At 43.3% G+C, this 23138-nt stretch overlaps 2 protein-coding genes and 1 long non-coding RNA gene across 4 annotated transcripts; all 3 read left to right on the top strand.

Moving 5' to 3' along the window:
* The first annotated feature begins 102 nt into the window (after positions 1 to 102).
* On the top strand, positions 103 to 5694 carry LOC108163022. Of its 2 annotated transcripts, XM_033392552.1 has the most exons (5): positions 103 to 423; positions 497 to 917; positions 969 to 1194; positions 4515 to 4696; positions 4764 to 5694. In XM_033392552.1, the coding sequence occupies exons 1-5, from the start codon at positions 313 to 315 to the stop codon at positions 5672 to 5674; spliced, it is 1851 nt and encodes a 616-aa protein (XP_033248443.1). In that variant the 5' UTR covers positions 103 to 312; the 3' UTR covers positions 5675 to 5694. The 2 variants fall into 2 exon arrangements, with proteins under 2 accessions (XP_033248443.1, XP_017153550.2); XM_017298061.2 differs by lacking the exons at positions 4515 to 4696; positions 4764 to 5694 and adding an exon at positions 1444 to 3527 and having other exon boundaries at positions 113 to 423; positions 969 to 1376.
* LOC108163020 (unconventional myosin ID) lies at positions 2709 to 23121 on the top strand. Its single transcript, XM_017298058.2, has 9 exons — positions 2709 to 3617; positions 17264 to 17566; positions 18506 to 18725; positions 20075 to 20300; positions 20363 to 20746; positions 20808 to 20887; positions 20947 to 22350; positions 22416 to 22573; positions 22633 to 23121. Exons 1-9 carry the CDS (start codon positions 3529 to 3531, stop codon positions 22799 to 22801), a joined length of 3033 nt encoding a protein of 1010 aa, XP_017153547.1. The 5' UTR covers positions 2709 to 3528; the 3' UTR covers positions 22802 to 23121.
* Positions 13684 to 14007, top strand: LOC117188572. The gene is made up of 2 exons (XR_004472665.1): positions 13684 to 13828; positions 13888 to 14007. It is a non-coding gene; the product is annotated as an uncharacterized LOC117188572 (long non-coding RNA).
* Positions 23122 to 23138: the final 17 nt, after the last annotated feature.

Here is a 23138-nt window from a genome sequence, read left to right as displayed (position 1 = left end):
GGTTTCACTTTCGCAAAGGTCAGACAGGTAAATGTGCACATACATTGCCAAACAAAAACAAATTTATTTAGGTTATGTATTTTGAAAATGATTAAGCATTAATCTGGTACGAGTAGCCGAGCTGCCAGCTCGGAAAAGTAAATAAAATACTAAGTCTAGTGGCCTACGACCATACTGTCAGAGTAGTTTTCTTCTGCTGGGCACAATACTTGTACTTCAGTGCTTTCTGACTTTACTTTAAGTATAGACTCAGGTTTGATACGAAACAATCAAAGAAAATTTTGAAAATTGTGAGAAATTTGCGAATTCGGGATGGCAGCTGTAAGTATAAGCATCAAGGGGGAGCCGGCCGTCCTGCTGAAGCTCGGTAATGTCTACCGCATTGGGCGCAAGAAGTCATATGAGTTCTGTGTTGACGATGAAGTAAGTACAGCCAAATTTATAGTTCTACCCCAAAGATGCAAACGTTGCGTTGTTTTAAACTTGTGTGCCCTAGTCCATGGAGCTGTGTCATGCTGTGGCAACAGTCTATCTAGCGGGCGTCCTTCGCGTGATTGCTCTGCAGGGAAAGGTATTCGTGAATGGCTTGGAGAACGGCAACGCGGACATCAGCCAAAAGGATGCCATCGATGGAAAGGTGAAGTTGCGCTTCGGTAATGTGGAGGCCGAAGTGCAAGTGATGGAACCTATTCAGCACCATGATAGCAGCGGATTCGACGAATCCGGCAAGGACACATCCGTCAACACAACAATTGACAGTGTTAGTATGCCTGAAACGGAGGAGCAGTCGGTCAGCACAAGTCCTAATACAACATATGGCGACTTCGTCTCTGAAATGCAACTCAATTGTTTCGATGAGAATGCATTAGACGGCTTTGATTTATCTATGATTATAAGAGATGTTGGAGATGTACTGGGTATGTAGAACCTATTCATATATGTATTGTCATTTAGATTTATCCGCTTAGATATCGATGCAACGGACCTGGAAAGCAGCGGTTTAACGCAGTTTATTGTGGCCCCCATAGAAACGCCAACAGCAACTCACCTCGAAGAGGAGGACGATAATCAGCATTTCATTGCCACTCAGTTGTTTCCAATTAAACTCAACTCTTCTGAACAGCCCAGTTCTAGTAAGAGCCCTCAGGATTTCATAGCCACTCAGCCATTTCCTTCACGGAAGAATCAAAAGTGGTTGTACGCTGCTGAATGTACTGAAGATCTCAGCAACAATGAAGGCAATCCAGATTTGACAGCCACGCAGGGATTACCCCCGAGGAGCAAGCAAGCAAACAACACTCAAGAAAATAAAGAGAACATTGCAGTTGAAAATAATGATGCAGAACCCAAAGCTTCCCCTTCCAAAGACGCAGGAGGTGAGATAAGAAGATCTTTGCACAATTAAGATCAGACAAATTTGATTCATTCCCTATTTAATAACAGCTCTGGATACCCTTAAATATGATGATATCATGGAGATACAGAATGAAATGGCTAAAGGCCCTCAACAACCGCCCGATGATCCAAACAAGCCTCAAATTAAGTTCGTTGAACCTTGCATTATTATGGACGAAAACCATAATGCTAAGGTTTCCCGAATAGAATCCGTCTTTCCACACAGCAGCAAGGAGGAACATCGTTGGCGTTTACCGAAATCCGGATCGCTGTCACCTCCAAGTACTACAAGAGGAACATATTCACGACGCTTTTCAGACGAGTCCCCCAGAATCCAGCCAGAAAACGCATCCGGACATAGAAAGAAGATCTTCCGTTTTGTTTGCAATTCGCTTACTGCAAAAGAGGCTAAAAGGGCAGCTGACAAGGAGAGAACCCCGGATTTGCTGGTCAAGGAATCGTCAGTTAGTTACAAGGCGTCGACTAGTGCAGAGCTCGATTCTGCTTTGCATTCCAAAGTAAAGACAATCGAACTCGAAACAGAGGATCAGTACGTTCCAAATGAACCACGCAGGCGATTAACATACTCAAAAACAATCGAAAAGGATCCGAAAGATGCACCTGAAAAAGAAATCGCTGTAGGGAAGGAAAAGACTACTAGTGCTGTGGGAAAACAAACGGTGGCAGGATCTAGGAAGCGTAAAATATCAACGGAGGATAAGCCAAAGATAAAACCAAAAGGTAGTAAAAGTGAGACACCATCTACCATAGGGATGATGACAAGAGGTAAGGCGGCACAGGAGAAAGCTAAAGCAGAACAACAATCCAAAGCTACTGCTACTCGAGACTTTTGTATCAGGATCAAAAAAATGAAGCTAATAAAATCGAGCTCTGTCACTGGAGAGGCCACTGATCGTCCAACCACAAGTGCTGCAGCACAAAAGGAAATCCGTTAAGAAAGGGAAAATCAAATAGTAGAAAGTAAAAATGTAATCATGTTATTCATTGCCAATGTAGAATAAATATTCTTGACGCTGCCAAATATTGGCATGATGTTGCCTTAAACAACGACCAACGACTCTTGGAGTCTTAAAAGTTTTCTAATAGGCGCGGGATTCGAAAGCAACGCGCCAAATCAAAATTCAAGCCTTCACTAGTTGTACTCTTCTAACACACGGCATCAAGTTCGAAAATTCGACATAAATTTTTAGTGTATCGATATAAAAGTGCGATAAATTGTATCGAGCCCGAATTGTATCGGACATTTGAAAGCCACGGGCTTGCCTCCCCATTTTACAGTTTAATCGGGCCCGCGGACAAGTAAACAACGAAGTAATGTGGAGTCTATCTTCAGAAAAGTAGTTCCGTTGATATCGACAAACAAATCCCATATTGATATTACCTATCAAACAGCCCACTTTTTAAATTCTCGCCGAGGCAGGTTGATTGGCGCGCTTGTTTCCCATTTGTTGTGCTGTTCGTCTTTCGTCGTCAGTCGTCTGTGCCGTGTCGTGCTTTTCGCCAGCGCTGAAACCGAAACCAGCTGGCAAATACACATACATATTTATTTATTAGCTCGCGGGTGCTGCAATATCGCCGCCAAAGAGGTCTCCCGCGCCGAGCCAACATCATCGATATTATAAATACATATTTATTCCGGCCAGCGACGCGAAATTTGCGGCATTTTAGTGTGTTAAATCAGATATTGAGTGTTGTCACAGCAAAACTTAAACGACAAAATCAGCAGAACCAGAAACAGAAACGAAGTCCCATAAAACATAAAACGAAAAAATATATATATTTTGTATAATTAAAATTCAGAACGAGACGCGAAACACAAGGCAACACACGAGGCGAGAGAAAAGAGAGAGAGAGAGAAGGGAGAGAGACGAACCATCAAGCAAAACAAAAGCAGAAGTGAACGCTGATTCTTACCCCGAAATATTCCATTTTCTCGATCTTCTTCTGCGACCAACCATCCCATCTGACTCTTACTGTATATTTACCTGAGTCTGTGCCCTTGCAGCCGGCAGGCAATTGGTAACGTAACTCGCTCTCCCGCTCTCACCGGGCAAAACAAAACAAAACAAGGAAAAGGAAAAGGAAGAGTAAGAAGTAGAAGGAGAAGCAAATATGGCAATGCAACGAGAAGTGGGCGTACAGGACTTTGTCCTACTGGATCATGTGTCCATGGAGAAGTTCATGGACAACTTGCGTAAGCGGTAAGTCAGCAAACCCATACTATTTATTGATTCCACTCCTCGCCCTCCCCGCTTCCACTTGGTTTGTTCTCTTGGTCTAGTTCAAGGCTTCTGTTTTGCTCCATTGCCACTGCCACTGCCACTGGCGGGGGCACGGGCGGGCTCCCAACCGGTTGCGGTTCTTGACTTGTCCAACTCGATTAAGCTTGATTTCTTTTATCGGCTTTTCAATTAAACTCTGCCGGCTGCCGGCTGCCGGCTCTGTCTGACCCCCGTGCCTGGCTTGGGCTTAGGCTTCTGGCCCCATGTGTCGGCTTGGTTCTACTTGAGAGCGCGCTCAATGGACCCATTTGCATGCTCATTTAGAGTGTCTAACTTTACTCTTTTTTTGTTTTTTTTCGTGAGTGAGTGACTGGAGTGTTGACGGAATGACTTTCGTTTTTTACACATTCATTAGCGGGCCATTTATATAATTTAAGAGGGAAATGGAAATGGTGGAAGATACTTGGTAGATGAGGAACATCTTGGAAGGGGAATTTCATTTCGATGTAAATAAAAGAGCACTTCCTTATACTATCTAAATTCTATTTAAATTTTTCCTGTTTTCGTGCTTACACACGCTGTCAAGGTGAACACGAAACGATATAATATGCATAGTAGAAACAAATGATTGAAATCGCATTCCGTGAGCATCTATAAAGATTTTATAGTACAAAAATCCAAGCAAAATCAAGTTATGCTTAAAAAACACACCGAAACTCATCCAATACTCTTTTCGAAACAATCCGAAGACAAACAATCGCACCAGAATGGAAGTAACTACGGATCTAAGTGCAACCAAAGTTGACTTCGTTGTCTGACAATCAATAAAATTACAACAAATCAAACAAAAAATTCCTCACGGAAGAATCAAAAGTGGTTGTACGCTGCTGAATGTACTGAAGATCTCAGCAACAATGAAGGCAATCCAGATTTGACAGCCACGCAGGGATTACCCCCGAGGAGCAAGCAAGCAAACAACACTCAAGAAAATAAAGAGAACATTGCAGTTGAAAATAATGATGCAGAACCCAAAGCTTCCCCTTCCAAAGACGCAGGAGGTGAGATAAGAAGATCTTTGCACAATTAAGATCAGACAAATTTGATTCATTCCCTATTTAATAACAGCTCTGGATACCCTTAAATATGATGATATCATGGAGATACAGAATGAAATGGCTAAAGGCCCTCAACAACCGCCCGATGATCCAAACAAGCCTCAAATTAAGTTCGTTGAACCTTGCATTATTATGGACGAAAACCATAATGCTAAGGTTTCCCGAATAGAATCCGTCTTTCCACACAGCAGCAAGGAGGAACATCGTTGGCGTTTACCGAAATCCGGATCGCTGTCACCTCCAAGTACTACAAGAGGAACATATTCACGACGCTTTTCAGACGAGTCCCCCAGAATCCAGCCAGAAATCGCATCCGGACATAGAAAGAAGATCTTCCGTTTTGTTTGCAATTCGCTTACTGCAAAAGAGGCTAAAAGGGCAGCTGACAAGGAGAGAACCCCGGATTTGCTGGTCAAGGAATCGTCAGTTAGTTACAAGGCGTCGACTAGTGCAGAGCTCGATTCTGCTTTGCATTCCAAAGTAAAGAAGACAATCGAACTCGATACAGAGGATCAGTACGTTCCAAATGAACCACGCAGGCGATTAACATACTCAAAAACAATCGAAAAGGATCCGAAAGATGCACCTGAAAAAGAAATCGCTGTAGGGAAGGAAAAGACTACTAGTGCTGTGGGAAAACAAACGGTGCCAGGATCTAGGAAGCGTAAAATATCAACGGAGGATAAGCCAAAGATAAAACCAAAAGGTAGTAAAAGTGAGACACCATCTACCATAGGGATGATGACAAGAGGTAAGGCGGCACAGGAGAAAGCTAAAGCAGAACAACAATCCAAAGCTACTGCTACTCGAGACTTTTGTATCAGGATCAAAAAAATGAAGCTAATAAAATCGAGCTCTGTCACTGGAGAGGCCACTGATCGTCCAAATACAAGTGCTGCAGCACAAAAGGAAAGCCGTTAAGAAGGGGAACATCAAATAGTAGAAAGTAAAAATGTAATCATGCCAATGTAGAATGAATATTCTTGACTAAAAAAAAACTCGTATCTTCAAAATCCGTCTGGATCTTCGTCGAGTACGTGGATTCTGCCTTGAGACGCTGATAAATATTGGCATGATGTTGCCTTAAACAACAGAACAGAGAATAAAAATGATTACGTCACGACTAAGCCTCATTGCCACGCTTATTTCTTTAGTTAAATTCTTAAATTCTTGAAAGTCTTATAATATGCCGCAAGCTGGACACAAAACTGCCGACAGTCCGCTCCCGGCCGTTGCTCAAAGTGAAGATAATGGCCAAAAAAAATATCAATAATTTGGAAACGCTGACCCTGCGGATCGAGTTGAAGTATTCGAAAACGTTCTGTACGTTGCACTTGAACCAGCCGATCCATCTCAAGTCGGCGGCCAAGAAACTCTCAGGAGTCGAGTACGACAATTCCATAAATGTCCTGCAAAAGTTCGAGAACCACCACCGAAACTCGGAGCACAGTCGGATATCGTGGCTCTGGCCGAATGGCACTGTGACCATCATAAACGGCTGTCGCGACGACAAGAAAGATCTGATAGAAGTCCAGAACAAACTCCTCTCGCCCATACTGCATGTCTCCCACTTCAAGGCGGAGCCAGCCCACAATCTGCTGTACCTGCGCATGCGTTCCAGCGCTCATTTTGGCTTTCAAATCAAACTGAAGCTGTTCGCCGAATGTTTTGTGCTGTCCGCCCAGACGAGTCGCGATAATGTCGGATCGGAGTACGTGTATTATGTGAGCAGCGATATACCGGGCGTGGTGGCACAGTTGCATGACCATGGGAGGGTCTATGTGTATGCCATGTCCATTGAGGAGGCGGACAAAATGTTGCTAAAGCTATACATCCTGATCCACAATCAACGCAGGCATCTGGTAAAGCTAGAGCCCCAGTGAACTCTCGTTCTTAACCTTTTTCTATTCCTTGGAGTGTCAGAATAGTTTAAAGTCTGATTCATTTTGCAATAAAATGCGTTATTAAATGCTTTTGAATATTCACATATATTTTCAGTTTTAAGTTCTATTAAGAATATTTGAAATAAAAAGTCTTTTTAAAGTAAAGAAAATTTGGTTTTCGGCGAGTACATACTTGGGCACACTACGGGTTTCACTTTCGCAAAGGTCCGACAGGTAAATGTGCACATATGTACATTGCCAAACAAAAACAAATTTATTTAGGTTATGTATTTTGAAAATGATTAAGCATTAATCTGGTACGAGTAGCCGAGCTGCCAGCTCGGAAAAGTAAATAAAATACTAAGTCTAGTGGTCTACGACCATACTGTCAGAATAGTTTTCTTCTGCTGGGCACAATACTTGTACTTCAGTGCTTTCTGACTTTACTTTAAGTATAGACTCAGGTTTGATACGAAAGAATCAAAGAAAATTTTGAAAATTGTGAGAAATTTGCGAATTTGGTGCGTACATGGAGATGTTCATGGACAACTTGTGTAAGCGGTAAGTCAGCAAACCCATATTTATTGATTCCACTCCTCGCCCTCCCCGCTTCCACTTGGTTTGTTCTCTTGGTCTAGTTCAAGGCTTCTGTTTTGCTCCATTGCCACTGTCACTGCCACTGGCGGCCAATTAAGCCGGCTGCCGGCTCTGTCTGACCCCCGTGCCTGGCTTGGGCTTAGGCTTCTGGCCCCATGTGTCGGCTTGGTTCTACTTGAGAGCGCGCTCAATGGACCCATTTGCATGCTCATTTAGAGTGTCTAACTTTACTCTTTTTTTGTTTTTTTTCGTGAGTGAGTGACTGGAGTGTTGACGGAATGACTTTCGTTTTTTACACATTCATTAGCGGGCCATTTATATAATTTAAGAGGGAAATGGAAATGGTGGAAGATACTTGGTAGATGAGGAACATCTTGGAAGGGGAATTTCATTTCGATGTAAATAAAAGAGCACTTCCTTATACTATCTAAATTCTATTTAAATTTTTCCTGTTTTCGTGCTTACACACGCTGTCAAGGTGAACACGAAACGATATAATATGCATAGTAGAAACAAATGATTGAAATCGCATTCCGTGAGCATCTATAAAGATTTTATAGTACAAAAATCCAAGCAAAATCAAGTTATGCTTAAAAAACACACCGAAACTCATCCAATACTCTTTTCGAAACAATCCGAAGACAAACAATCGCACCAGAATGGAAGTAACTACGGATCTAAGTGCAACCAAAGTTGACTTCGTTGTCTGACAATCTATAAAATTACAACAAATCAAACAAATGAAACAATAAACTACAAATAGATTCAATAAAATTGTAATCCAATAAACTATGCTCATAGAAACAATGACGTTTTATAGGTACATGTGTATCTGCTACCCTCCAATCCCTACCCCAGCCCCATCCCACCTGTGGCCTGCCATTCCGAGTGTCAATATTTATGTGGCCAGCACTGTGGTTGGTGCCAGTTAGTATGTTTTGGTAGTTACTGTCAGTGCAGGGCCCATTATGTGTAGTTCCTTTACCTCCGCACCACAGAACTCCACAGCACACAGCCCACATACAGCAGTACACGGACCAGTATGTCATTTCATGCGGCGTGTGTCAACAACTTGTTGCATGTGCTTCCTTTGAAAAGCGTCTGTCAGTCGGTGTGTGTGTGTGTGGGGTGTCTCTTCGCGTCTCCCCAGCCTGCCACGGGTCGTTGCATTGCATGCCTCGCTAAGTTTCATGTAAAAACGATCACTATCGTGGAAGTTCTCGCTACACTGTCGAGTCCACATATTTATCTTTCTGATTAGCAATGGGTCTACAAAATTGTGGAAATATTTATGTTGTTTCGATTTGACTTCTACATTAACTCATATGATAATGAGTTCTTCATCACTCCATTACGAATGGCTGGACTTCCATCCGAAATCCCAGTATTTGGGCAGTGATTCATCCATCGTACTATAGAGTATATATTTAATTACTAAGCACACACTCAGACGACGATATATCACAATTACGAATCGCCGAAATTGATAAGCCAAAAAAGCCAAATGCTCGCCTTGAGTGGAGGAGCTGTCAGATGGAATCGGAATAGAAAAAGGAAATTAATTGCATAGGCAGCTGTGGCAGCACTGACTGTTATTGAATGAAACGATGAGTGGATATTGAATCACTGAGATCATTCACAAATGATTGATGGATGGATGGATGGATGGCTCACTGGAACTGTTTCAATTGCACAACCGAAATGAAAACTATAATTAACAGCAGATTACTCTCCGAAAGATGTTAACCCAATTATGTGGATCATAAACCGCTTAAACCGAAGCATCGCAAACAACAACAGAAATTGTTTTGCTCGAAATTGGATTAATTGCATAATCACGATTTTCTTCTCTTATAACATGGTATCATAATCGAAAGACATAACACAACACGCATCAATTTGCTGTGCATTAATAAATATTTATCAGGAAACCCGGAAGAAGTGATACAATGCGATACCCGTGCAACAGAGTCCGAAGTCGAGGAAAACCCCAACCAAATTGAGGGTCAAAAACGAGCCAAAAGCTCCATAAAGAAAAGCGAAACAAGTAATTGAAAAAAATAGCGAAAACGTGAAGAAAATGCAATTAAATTCAGTAAAACAAAACTCACTTTCATTCCGTTGGCCGAATGGGAAATAACTGCATTTTATTTGGTTTACTTTTGGATGAAGATACTCTTTGCGAGAGCAGAGGGTGCTATAGACTTGTGCAAACGTTTGGTATCCACAGAAGAGAGCATCAGGATCTATGAACTAATGAACTAGGCGAATCAACCAAGGCATCAGCCAAAAATTGATCCACTTCAATGCTCTTCGAACTGCATAGAGTATTCAAACTTCGACTCGTCGAATTGTTTTTCTTTCGTGCATTTTTTTCTTGGATTTTCTGTAGTAGTTTGTTGGCAATGACATCATGTGTTGGCTTGGGGACTTGGCACAGAGACAGACTCTTCTCTTTTCTGCTTTATTTCTTTTGGCACCCCAAAAACATCCCCGATAGCAGCATATTTTATTTTCAAAATAAAAAATATTTTTATTAAAAGGCTCTCGCTTTTGCTTTGGATCGTAGCTCTGGCCCTGAGTCACTCGCTCTCTGTGTATCTTGCAGATACTCTCGAGTCGCGGAGTCAACAAATAACAGAAAAAACGGCAGGAAAAAAATGCCATGGCGTAGCCAAAAATACAAACCGGTTGATGGCGTCAGTTTGGCCAAGACTCACCCACAAAAAAGCAACAAAGAATGTGTGCTCTGAAGAAAACTTGTTTGAGTTACCAGAAAACCTAAGAAAAAGCTTCCTCTTTTCCGAACTGAGGGGATTGTTTGATCTGGCCAAGTTCATAGCCGAGTTCGGAGTCGCGGCCCAAGGAGTTCTTTTATGACTGCCATTCAGTCAAGTGTCCTCCTCACGGGAGGCCCCAAAAGAGTCCCATAAAATCCCTGATTGATTGCCCCTTGACCCCTCAGCTGCTCTCAGTTGTAAGTACACTCAAGTACAAGTAAAAGTACATACCTCATTTCGATGTTCCTCGGCTGATAAGTTTAGTTTTCATTGTCTGGTTTTGTTTTGTTTACGCATTTATTTGGCCTATATTCTCCGTCTATGGACCTGTAGATCATTTTCGGGGCTTCTGTTTACAGTTTGTGCTCGCTCATGGATTTCCCATGAACTGCCGTTGAACTTTTCGTTCCTGGGAAAAAGAAAAACATTTATTACGGCTATGAATCTATGATATTATTTTCGGGGTTGTATTAAATGATTTGCATGACAACGAGGAAAATGCTATTTACGAGGTGATCAGTGTACATTTTTAACGAGCCAAAAATACAAATAAGTGGGCGGGGAGATCTCTTAGGAACGCTCAATTAAAGGGGGGTTCCTGAACTTTATACATCCCGATGACGATAATGCATTGACTTGAGAAGGGGTTCGGGTTCGTTCCTCTCTAGATCTTTTAGTTTATAAATTTACCACAGATTTCTGGTCTTTTAACTTGTTGACAACGAAAGAGTTAGGTCCATAAAAAGCACTCCTGAAACAGATTTATTTCCACCCACAAATCAGTTCTAGTTCTCCATTCTCAGTTCTTGTGATCTTCAAGTGCTTCTGCACCGAGAGCCCTCCACTATTTACACACTTCATAGATTGTCTGCCCATTGTCTTATCAAGTGAGGAAACATCTACATCTACAGATAGAGATACAGATACAGATTCAGGCCAGGCATCGAATGAATCATTAAAGTGACGTCCCCGTCCCCGACTCTCAATGCAAACAGCAAACTGCATTTCAATTTCATTTTGAATGCTTTTTTCGTCGCGCCTCCTATATATTTCCAATTATTTTATTTTATTCTACTTAATTTTTGGACTTGTCAAGGCTTCGATTTTAGTATTCCCCAGACGACAATAAAAATGCACTGAAAACAAAAATCTTGTGTTGTTTGAGTGCCAATCGGAGAGGGGTTTTGTGGGCAAACAGAAACTCCGAGACCCCAAAGAAATAAAACACTAATTTATGAGTCTTTTATGGCGCTCAAATGTTGGTGTCACTCTACTGGAATAAAGTGTTCAAAAGGCAGCTCTTGAGAGCTCTCTGGCAGGGCTTGGGCGAATCTTATCGCTCAGCCAGAATTGATAGTATTTATCAGAGAAGAAAAAATCCCAATTTGTTTTTATAATACTCTTATGTGGGTACATATGGTGGTACACCTTGGTGTGGCATAGCATTCCTTAGCGGCACCGTTTAGTATATTTATTTATTTATTTTTTAGCCGATAAGATTGCATGCATATTCGTACTCGTACTCGTACTCTGTTCGAAGCGCCAGAAATAGTCGCAGAAAATGAAACCTTGGCTGGTCTCTTGGCTATTATTGACTGGCCCACGTTCGGGATTGGACATGGGCAGGGTGGTGTTTATCGCCAAGGTGATAAGCGGCCAGCTTTCGGTTATGCAATTGCTGGTAACTTGAAGACCTTCTAGGGGATTATGTTTCCCCCTCAAAACACACAAACAGTCAATACCCTAAAATTGGATATAAAAAATGTTTATTTGTTCACTTTTTGATGGGAATTTATTATAAATTCCATTTCTACGTAAAGGTAAACAATTGGCACTGCTTATTTGTACTGGCAGTATTATAGTTTTTCTTGGAGCAGAAAGCTATTCAATACTTCAAGACGGCTTTTCCGATTTCCGATTGCAATCAGCGATTCCCTCGATTCTCTCGATTCTCTGTTTATTTGTACAGCAGTGGAAGTAAAATCAAAGTAGGGGAAACTTCATCGGCATTGTGTTTGCAGTTGAAGGCAGTTCAAAGGGAATGAAGTGGAGTGGAGTGCAGTGTAGTGGAGTCTTTAATCTGCCTCGCGGTAAACATTTCTAGAATCTAGATCCCTCCTCCCCGCACGTTGCCACCGCCTAGCTCCCTGTCGGACTGCACTGATAAGCGGCTATCAAACGAGTCAATTGCTGGTGTGATAAGCAGTTCTGATACCGAAACGGAAATCAAATCATTTACATAACGGCACCGACCGGCACCGGTTCGATTTGATTGCCACGTAGATCTCTGTTCCCTAATGTGCAAATCGTTAATGGGAAAGAAAAACCGCATAAACTGTAGATCTGGGCAGGAAGAGCAGAGGAAAAGCAGAGGCGGAGACTGTGGCAGACACGCACGGAACGACCTGAGAACCCGTCTAGACGACGCCTCTCTATCGCTGTGTTTGTTTATCCAGAGCCCAGGCAATGTTTGTCATTCGCATTGCAATAACTTTTACTGGGATCATTCGGAGGATGGAGGATAGAAGATGGAGAGGAGCGACCCTTACAGAAGCATCTGCATTTCGTTTACACAATTCATTATCAAGTTCTAGCGCCTATGGCCCGACTCCTCTGCCTAGACCCCGTCTGTCCGTCCGTCCGTCCGTCCGTCCGTTCCGCTCCTGTTAATTGATTTGCGTCTGCGTTTTCCTTTCGGGTGTAAATTGAAGTTAATTTGAAAGCATCGCAAGCTGCAATTGTGCATTGCGCAAATTGAGGAGAAAAACACAATCGAAGAGCCAGAAGCCAGAAGCCAGAAGCCAGAACATGACGTATATGAAAATGGAAAGTCTTGCGGGAAAATCTCTGTTGAAAATTCTATTCCCGCCTTTGTTCTCCCTGAGATGCTACACAGATGTGAAGATGTGTCTTCCGTCTTCTGACAGATGCGATGGCTAGAAGCCTGAGATAGAACAGCTTTCTGGCCCAGGTCTGTTTCCCATAAATGCGATTATTGGCATCCGATCAAGAAATTAGCGTGGGGTTTTGACCTATCCACACATGGATTTGTATTTGGATTTTTGTATATTTTTTCCCCGCTTTTTAAAGCTATAGCAATTTTCTGTTAGAGTAGGACACAATTTCTGTACATAAATTGGAAGGAAAACTTTATCGAGCTTTCCTTCTATCAAATGGGATATAAAAGTGTGATGAAAAATGTTTATTTTCCAAAAATATTTATCAAGATGGTTCCCAGCTGTTTCCCTTCATTATTTTCTCAATAGAACTTACACTCTCCCACCACGAATCTCTTAACTTACTCAGAGAACACCCTCATAGCAATCACTACTACCTACCCTTCAGTATTCTCCAATATCCATTCACCTTCCTATCAAACATTCATATACTCCAATCGGGGTCTCTTGCATTTCATTCTGCCATCAAAATCATCAATAAATCGCACAAATTCAATTAGATAGGAGAACAGAAGACCACCCCTAAATAAAAGCGAAATAAAAACATTGACCCACTAATGGCCAAGTTTGTTGACCAAACCCATGACGTCAGCCCAAAAGCAGCAAACTTTTCCCCACGAATGCGAAAAGTGCAATGTTAACTTATCGATTTTCTACGGTATGTGGCCTTCTGGGCTTTCTGGCCTGGTCCGTAGCTAGTATTTCTTTGGCAGATCAGAACTCGATGATTCATGGCTGGAGGAGTACTATAGAAAATGCGTTGCAAATATTTAATAACAACATGCAAAATGCATTTGAGAACACGGTACGACTAATAGACGGGGCTGAGTCACAGCGCCTTAAACGTGTTAGTACTGGGTATTCGAAGCCAGCAAATTGTTCATTGATAAATGTAAATAATTCAAGCAATATTGAAGGTCTCCCGACATCAGCAAAGATGACTCACAAATCGCTAATAATACTGGATACGCGTAATAGTGTGAAAAGAGGGTGTGAACACACAGAGGGGGGAAATAAAGACATATTGGAATAACAAATTGTTGCTGAATGTGTAAAATTTTGTTGTGGGGTAGCTGGGAATTCTGTTGATTCCGTTGTTTTGTGTATCTTCGCGGTCTTTTATCTTGGTTACGTCATTTGTTGGCCAAAGAATGAACGACTGCCTCGACTGAAAGCCCAGCGACAATCGTTATAATGGATAAACACCCAGTCAAGTCGGGTTTTCAAGTTTATGAAGTGCGTGGAAGAATGAAAATATGCAAAGGGACGGGAATCATAAAACAATGTACGAGTATTTTATGTATGATTATGTTTGGGCTCAAAGCAGAAGCAGCAGCAGCAGCAGGGGGGGAAAGCCCCAAGAAGAACAGAAATAATGTACACACTCGTACAATAAATTATGTATATGAATATTTCTGGAAAGCAAGTTCTGCCATATGGATAAAACGAAAGAGCTAAGCCGATTAAGAGCAGCATTAAAGGAGCATTGCTATGAGGCTCGCGTTTTGGGGGAGCCTCTGCCATGAGTCAGACTTTATCCCCCTAAAAGGGGGCTCTATGTAGCTGTTATTCCATATACTGAATAGCTCTAAATGGAAGCAATTTATATACATTTAATTCCAGAATCAATATAGTTTTTGTTATAAAGATCCATCTCAAATAAGCTGCTGATAAAAGTGCTTCTTAGCCTTCTTAGCATTATGACAAACGATTACTGTTCTCAGATTCCGAATTATACAAATTTAAGTTAATGTTTATGAACTAAGGGATGCTTAAATGTTGCTTATGGTGAGGCCTTCTAATGAAGGCCTCGGCAGGACCTGTTCAATGATCTCATTAAATCTCTTAATGTTTCGAACCAACCTGGTCAACAGTGACTGTCCAGAGTCCAGCTCATACTCGTCAAAATTACTCTCGAAATAATTTCTAATGCCTTATTGGGCTGGGGCCCGCCGACGCAGAAGGCAAGTGGAAAGTCATGCAGGCCACCTAAAAATTTTTGACTGTACGTCAATCATGTGCCACGTGGGCGTTCCTCACACCCACACCCAAACCCACACATTGCCCCATTACTCCCCCATCACACACACACACACCTGACAGACAAGGTGTCAATGTGAGACAGAACATACTTGTACTCGCCACCAAAAGAGTCAATGGGAAATCATAGAAATCACACACGACTGCGAATGGAGATTATTTTTTGTAAGCTAAGAGGCTTGCTGCTTGCCCTTTTCCCTGCTGAGACCTGAGACCCACTCGTATGTAATGCTGGCGTTGATGATGATGATGATGAGGGTGACCCCCTTGGGGTGTTCTCAAAAGTTAACAAGCGCACTAAACGCTTTCTCGGACCTGCTGCCTGGAGTCCACTAGTTCAGCGCTATTATTATCGGTATCCCGCCCGCAGGTCATTTTGCCGTTTGTCGCCTGTCACATTTCTGACCCAAATGTTCGTGGCTAGGTGGCTAGAGTAACAGAAAGAGCAGCCGACAGACAGCAGACAGACACAGATATAGAAAACGAAACAGAAAGCTGAAAAGCCAGCCCCCGTCTATAAATAAACAGTGAAAACTTAAGTAAAAACATGTGTTGCCCGACTTCTGGGCCCATCCAGCGGGCCAAACACATCCGAAAAGCAAAAGCAAAAGCAAAAGCAAAAACAAAAACAAAAACGTAAATACAAACAAATGCGCCGCGTATTAAGTGTGTATTGTCTTAATAATTTTTCTAGTTTTCTTTTGGGCTAACAAAACTGTTGGCTGTTTTGCTGGCTTGGTTTTGTTTTTTATCAATTTCTCCATTTCTTTGTCTGCTTCTTTTTGTGGGCTTGGTGGAGCAGGCGGGGCTTTGTGGTTTTGTAATACCTGTTGCACAGACCACCGGTTATGCGGCTCTTCTGGGGTAATCGCCATAGAGAAACCATTATTTTTGGGCCAGTATTAGCCAAGACCCCACTGGGCAGTTGCCTTGCCTCGGGGTGTAGTTTTCGCACACAATTTGCATCTAACTGCAGGGCTCCAGGGGTTTCCTTATGGCTAATTACATGTTTTACTGAGGCAACATTTTCACTGATTGAATAATGGTACTGTGTTGCCCCTGTCTTGGTTCACATTAAAGCAATATCTAATCTATGCTCAGTTACTTCTTTCCTGTCCCACTTTTGATTATGTTTTATCAGTTGTGAATTCTTCGACTTCAATGGAAATATTTGCTTTGCGTTGTTTGCACAGGCTCTCCTTCAAGATTAATGTTTAAGTTCATTTGAAAGTTGCCTATCCTCCGTAGAATTCTTAGTTTTTTGATAAGATTACAATAGTTATTGATCTGTAGGACTGAGTACTACATTTTCCCTAGACTTCAGCACTATCTTTACAGTGTTTTCTGATAATTGGTTGGATTATGTAGTAAGATTGTAGTACTTGTGAGTTAGTAACTATATGAATATGAGGGCACTATCTTAGCTCAATTGGTTTGCTTAGCTTTGATCAGGATTTCCGAAAAAACCTTTTTAAAAGATAAGGTTTGTTTCTGAATATAAAGTGCCTGAGTAGATTGAATTCAGGTTTATACAGCTAATGATGAGTGGTAAAGCTCATTAAGATTTCATTCGAATTTCTCTTGGTTTATTCCCATTCCTATAGATTTGAAAGTTCTTTGAATCCTGCCTCGATTCCCTTTAGGAAATTTCTATGCATTACTATTTCTTTATTCCTTGTATTTTGCTGTTTATTTTGGTTTTCCATGACAATACTATTCTAAAAACAGAACTAGTGAATTCCGAAACATTTCGACAGATCGAACGGGCACTCTATGCCCATTCTCCAAACTCTCCCATCCAACCCCAACCCCTCCAAATTGACCCACTTAGCAAGCATTCAGTTCATCATCTGATCAACACAACAGAGCTGTAGACTCAATCTTTTGGCGCCTTACAAACTGCATACAAAATAAATGCACCCACACCCACCCACACAGCCATGCGCCCATTTCAGTCAATCAAAAAACGAAAAGAAATGATCAAAATTTGATCCACATCCACATCATCGACTGCAATCAATTTGATTATCCGGCGCACCCCATGAGATTACCGGAGAGACCCAAATCTCCACGGCTGTTAGGAGAACCGTATTCGAATCGGAATCCACAGGCGCCAACTACGGGTGGCAGCTCCCACATCCACAGTCCAGCCATTTATTTAAGCTAATACCAAGTCTATTTCATAAATGAAATGTATTTCCAAACATTGCATTAACTAATGAGCAACCTATCGATCTCTCTGTCTCTCTTCAGATTCCAGGTTGGTTCCATCTACACATACATCGGGGAGGTGTGTGTCTCGATGAATCCCTACAGACAGATGAACATCTACGGCCCGGAAACCATTCGCAAGTACAAGGGCCGCGAGCTGTTCGAGAATGCTCCCCATGTGTTCGCCATCGCGGACGCCGCCTACAGGGTGCTCAAGCAGCGCCACCAGGACACCTGCATACTGATCTCCGGCGAGTCGGGTGCGGGCAAGACAGAGGCCTCGAAGATCATCATGAAGTACATAGCGGCGGTGACCAATACCCAGGGACAGAATGAAATCGAAAGGTGAGTAAGGAACTGAGAGATCCAACAAGGAATACTCTATTGGAGATCACCACAAAATAGATGAGTAGAGAGAGAACACCATTTGATCTTACCGTAAAGAGGGGTATTACATCTAAAATACTCGTATTTTCATACTCAAGAAGTAGTTCATTAATTCCCAAGGAGAGTTTTCAAAGAGTACACAATAAATTATAGCAGTCTTTCAATTTACTCCACTCGAACCTCAGACTTGCTGTGAGAATGTGCCCTCAGAGCCATCACAATACTGCGAACTAGAGACAGTGGGAACCCATGGACGTAGACCTACACGTACCCCAGCCCAGCCCGACATCTGAATACAAACTCAAAAGGAACACTATCTCTATTTCTCCATTGTTTTGCATGCAAATTGCAAGTGGAATTTTCATTGGGGAGTGCATGAAGGCCGGGCAATTTCTAATTAAGCAAAGCCCGGGCGGTATTGGCAACATTCCCCAGATAAACAGCACACACACGTGACCGAAGAGAGTCATCGCGTGACCCGGGACCCTCCGATGACATCATTGACAGACTTAAGCTTAAGTTACCGAATTAATTGCACCACTAATTGCCCGAACCAGTCAACCACTCTGTCTGAGCGACTTTTATCACTTGGGTGTTGTTTAAGGTGCTCCATAAAGCCCAAAGACAAAAGACCACCGCAACGGGCCAGCCAAGCCCAACATAATAGTAATAACCAACGAAATTGCCAATTTTTAGTGGCACAAGTGAAATTTAAAACGACATTTAGAGGGGATTAGGGCGAGTGCCATTACCAAATTACTACTCGGGCGGGACTGGGAACGAAAGAATCGTTTTAAGAGGCATTTAAAAGAGCATTCTCCTACGATTTAATGGCGCTTTTAATGATTCCATGCCATTTTTTAATATGCTCCTTCCACATTCCCCATTCCGTTGCAGGGTAAAGAACGTGCTCATCCAGAGCAATTCGATATTGGAGACCTTCGGCAATGCGAAGACGAACCGCAACGACAACTCGAGTCGATTTGGCAAATATATGGACATTGAGTTCGACTGCAAGGCGGATCCGGTGGGTGGCATCATCACCAACTACCTGCTGGAGAAGTCGCGTGTGGTGCAGCAACAGCCCGGCGAGCGGAACTTCCACAGTTTCTATCAGGTGAGTAGTATCCACACTCCACACTCCACCTCTCCCTCCCGAGAGGAGAGCTGGTGGTCAGACCGATGTGGGTGGGCAATATTTACTCAAGTGAGTCAGCGTGACGCGTGCCGTCTGCCGCCAGCCGCAAGGTGACGAAAGGCAGGGCGATGGGGCGTCAATTGCTGTGCTCGGGGTGGGTGCTGTCAGGTTGTTGGAACAATGTATTTTATTCTCCTCGGATGGGTAGGCAGTTGATGTGTGCTAGGGTGTGTTAGACATTTATGGACATTTAACTTGAATGCGAAAGCAATTTGAGACAGCTTTATGGAAAATCCATACCAGTCTCACATATGTATATACATTCTCTATTTTTCAAACTCATTTCCGTTTGATGAGTAAGTTGTGATACAGACATTGAAACTGATATCACAATTATAAAAAAACAGAACATTTTGTCATATATATTTCGGGGTAATTTCGCCCTTGATAAGCCCCCATGGCCATGAAAAAATATATATGTATCAAACTTGTGGAATGCCCGCTGAAGTAAATTTTGAGCGCTGTTCTATGCGAAGAACATATTCTACGACTAATTATCTCTCTTACGAACAAGATTAAAGAGCAGACTATTAATTCAATTACACATACAGCTGGGAATTTAGTTTAATTGCCCAACTGTCCCTGGTCTTTGGCTTGGCATACGCGTATTGATGATATCATCGAAATGATAACATAGCCATACCCCCAGACTTATCCACAAAGCAAGAAAAACAGACGCACCTCCAATAAACGGATTAATAAACGAGTATAATGCATTCCCATTGTTTAGATCCATTTAATCTGTAGAGGTGTTGATTGATAGAGCTATGCGATTGCCAATATCCAGCTAGATTATTTAATTGCAAATTGATCAATTGCTCAATTAACACCACAATCAAGTGCTAATTCTTAATCAATCTGAGTCAACAAAGTAAATACTGTAGGAAATGTAGCACTTAGTCTGCATCGATCATAAACTGTGTGTGTTTTCAGCTGAAGATATTTATGACTGAAGAGCTAAAGATAGTTCCTGGAGTTTCCCAGTTATTCGTGAGACACTGAGATAGCAACGAGTAACGAGTGCCAAAGTTATGTTGAAGTGAGTCAAGTTTTGTAAAGTACTATCTGAGCACAGATATTCTTTGGGATACCACAACATTAATTGGCAAACGGAAATTTAATAATGGATAGCACGTCTACTAATTGTCTGCTGTGCTAAATACTTGCGATATAGATATGGTCACAGGCATGGAACTGAATAATTTGTGCTCTACGTATAGTGGACTGGCTGAACTAATGCCCCCAATTTGGTTTGGTTTACATTACAGCTTTTGCGTGGAGCCAACGACATTGAGCTGCGTCAATACGAGCTGCAGAAGGAGACCGGCAAATATCACTATTTGAACCAAGGCAGCATGGATATACTGACGGAGAAGTCCGACTACAAGGGCACCTGCAATGCCTTCAAGACCCTGGGCTTCTCAGCGGATGAGGTGCACACCATCTGGCGCACAGTGGCCGCAGTTCTGCACTTGGGAAATGTGGAATTCCAAAGTGAGTTAAAAGAGAGTTGTAGTTGGATGAATTTGCATTGACTTTTCTCGGTACTTCCACAGCCATTGAGGATGAGCTGGTGATCAGCAACAAGCAGCATCTGCAGTCCACGGCCAAGCTGCTCCAGGTCACCGAATCGGAGCTGTCGACTGCGTTGACCAAGCGCGTCATTGCCGCTGGTGGGAATGTCATGCAGAAGGATCACAATGCCACACAGGCAGAGTACGGCAAGGATGCTTTGGCCAAGGCCATCTATGATCGCCTCTTCACCTGGATCATTTCGCGCATCAATCGGGCGATTCTCTTCCGCGGCAGCAAGACCCAGGCGCGGCACAACTCTGTCATTGGCGTCCTGGATATCTATGGCTTTGAGATCTTCGACTCGAACAGTTTCGAGCAGTTCTGCATTAACTACTGCAACGAGAAGCTGCAGCAGCTGTTCATTGGTGAGTGTGGAAAGCTTTCTATCCTTAATTCATGCTGATTAAACCATGTATTCTCTTTCAGAACTGGTGCTGAAGCAGGAGCAGGAGGAGTACCAGCGCGAGGGCATCGAGTGGACAAACATTGACTACTTCAACAACAAGGTACGCCCGAGAAACCTCAAAGAAACCCTTAAACTAAAGAGATATCCATTACTTTTCAGATCATTTGCGATCTGGTCGAGCAACCGCACAAGGGCATTATAGCCATCATGGACGAGGCCTGTCTGAGCGTGGGCAATGTGACCGACGACACCCTGCTGGGGGCCATGGACAAGAACCTGAGCAAGCATCCGCACTACACCAGCCGACAGCTGAAGCCCACGGACAAGGAGCTGAAGCATCGCGAGGACTTCCGCATCACCCATTACGCGGGTGATGTGATCTACAACATCAATGGATTCATCGAAAAGAACAAGGACACATTGTACCAGGACTTCAAGCGTCTGCTGCACAACTCCAAGGACTCGAACCTCAGCGAGATGTGGCCCGAGGGAGCGCAGGACATCAAGAAGACCACAAAGCGACCCCTCACCGCGGGAACACTCTTCCAGCGATCCATGGCCGATCTGGTGGTTACCTTGCTAAGGAAGGAACCCTTCTATGTCCGCTGCGTCAAGCCAAATGACATTAAGAGCTCGACAGTCTTCGACGAGGAGCGAATCCAGCATCAAGTGCGCTACTTGGGTCTCCTCGAGAACGTTCGCGTGCGTCGCGCCGGCTTTGTGCATCGCCAGCGCTACGATAAGTTCCTGCTGCGCTATAAGATGATCTCCCAGTACACGTGGCCCAATTTCAGGGCCGGTAGCGACCGTGATGGCGTTCGAGTTCTGATCGAGGAGAAGGGCTTCGCCCAGGACGTCAAATACGGCCACACCAAGATCTTCATACGCTCGCCCAAGACGCTCTTTGCCCTGGAACAGCAGAGGAACGATATGATACCGCACATTGTGACGCTGCTGCAGAAGCAGGTGCGTGGCTGGATTGCCAGGCGGAACTACAAGAAGATGAAGGCAGCCATGGCCATAATGAGGGCCTACAAGACCTACAAGCTGCGCAGCTACGTCCAGGAGCTGGCCAATCGCTTCCGCAACGCCAAGCAGATGCGGGACTATGGCAAGAGCGTTCAATGGCCCCATCCGCCATTAGCCGGCCGCAAGGCGGAATCAAAACTGCATCGTATCTTCGATTTCTGGCGTGCGTACATGATCCTACGCAAGTATCCCCGCAGTGAATGGCCCCAGCTGCGGCTGCAGATCGTCGCCGCCACCGCCTTGGCGGGCAGACGACCCTACTGGGGCCAGCAGCGGAGATGGCTGGGCGACTATCTGTCCAACTCGCAGGACAACAGCGGCTACGATTCGTACACCACCAATGTGCGCAACATGAAGAACCACGGCGGAGGCGACTCCTTCCGCCAAGTGCTCTTCTCCGGCTTTGTGAAGAAGTTCAACCGACACAACAAGCAGGCGGACCGTGCCTTCATCGTCACGGACTCCAACATTCACAAGCTGGATGGCATTAAAAAGAAGTTCCGTGATCTCCAACGCTCCATCGCTATCCGTGAAGTGAGTATTGGGCATCCAAAGTCTATCGTTATCCAATTTTAACTTCTGAACTTGTGTCTGAACAGTTGACGTCGATCAGTGTTACGCCTGGACGGGACCAGCTCATCGTCTTCCACTCACCAAAGAACAACGATTTGGTCTTTTCCCTCCAGGGCGAGACTTCAACTCTGAAGGAAGACCGTATTGGTGAGCTGGTGGGCATAGTTTGCAAGAAGTATCATGAGTATGTATTCCATCACAGAGTGCCCATCATCCATATCTAAATGTGTAAATTTCTTACAGCTTAACTGGCACGGAACTCCGCGTGAATGTCAGCAGTAATATTGCCTGCCGCCTGGGCGACAAGCCACGCAACATTGTAGTCGAGGGAGTGGCCCATGTGGAGAACCCAAATTTCCGTCATTCCGCTGGCAGTATCATCTTCGAGGTTCCCTCATCGTACTGCGTCTGAATGGAAAGCGAGAAAGATGACTCCATCCTTATTGTACATTTGCAACACACCTAATCTTAATCTACTTAATGCCTCCTCCTAAAGACCTTTTCCACTAACCCTCATCACTCTGTGTATAACTTGTGCCTTCTGCTAACCCCCAATTGTAGTTGTAAAAACGTTTCGTCGTGTATCCGTCTTTGTTTTGAAGATGCATGTAATTTTGTACATTTTTCTATTACGTATGTTTTAAGGAGATATTTATTTACCACAATCAATGTGAGAGATCGGTCCACCTGCCTGTTGAGCTGGCAGACAACAAATTAAATGTATTAAATGTACTTTATGCATTTTTTTT

Source organism: Drosophila miranda, chromosome 4 (genome assembly GCF_003369915.1).
Source record: "Drosophila miranda strain MSH22 chromosome 4, D.miranda_PacBio2.1, whole genome shotgun sequence".
Classification (NCBI taxonomy): Eukaryota; Metazoa; Arthropoda; class Insecta; order Diptera; family Drosophilidae; genus Drosophila; species Drosophila miranda.
Note: the sequence above shows the minus strand (reverse complement) of the source record. Positions and strands in the feature narration are given on the sequence as shown.

What these genes read in the sequence shown, in the direction of transcription:
- LOC108163022 (XM_033392552.1), top strand. Translation starts at nt 313, where the DNA reads ATGGCAGCTGTAAGTATAAGCATCAAGGGGGAGCCGGCCGTCCTGCTG. An exon ending in AGTTCTGTGTTGACGATGAA is followed by an intron (nt 424 to 496) that starts GTAAGTACAGCC and finishes TGTGTGCCCTAG; the next exon opens with TCCATGGAGCTGTGTCATGC. An exon ending in TCACGGAAGAATCAAAAGTG is followed by an intron (nt 1,195 to 4,514) that starts GTTGTACGCTGC and finishes GAATCAAAAGTG; the next exon opens with GTTGTACGCTGCTGAATGTA.
- LOC108163020 (XM_017298058.2), top strand. Translation starts at nt 3,529, where the DNA reads ATGGCAATGCAACGAGAAGTGGGCGTACAGGACTTTGTCCTACTGGAT. An exon ending in ATGGACAACTTGCGTAAGCG is followed by an intron (nt 3,618 to 17,263) that starts GTAAGTCAGCAA and finishes GTCTCTCTTCAG; the next exon opens with ATTCCAGGTTGGTTCCATCT. An exon ending in ACTTCCACAGTTTCTATCAG is followed by an intron (nt 18,726 to 20,074) that starts GTGAGTAGTATC and finishes TTTACATTACAG; the next exon opens with CTTTTGCGTGGAGCCAACGA.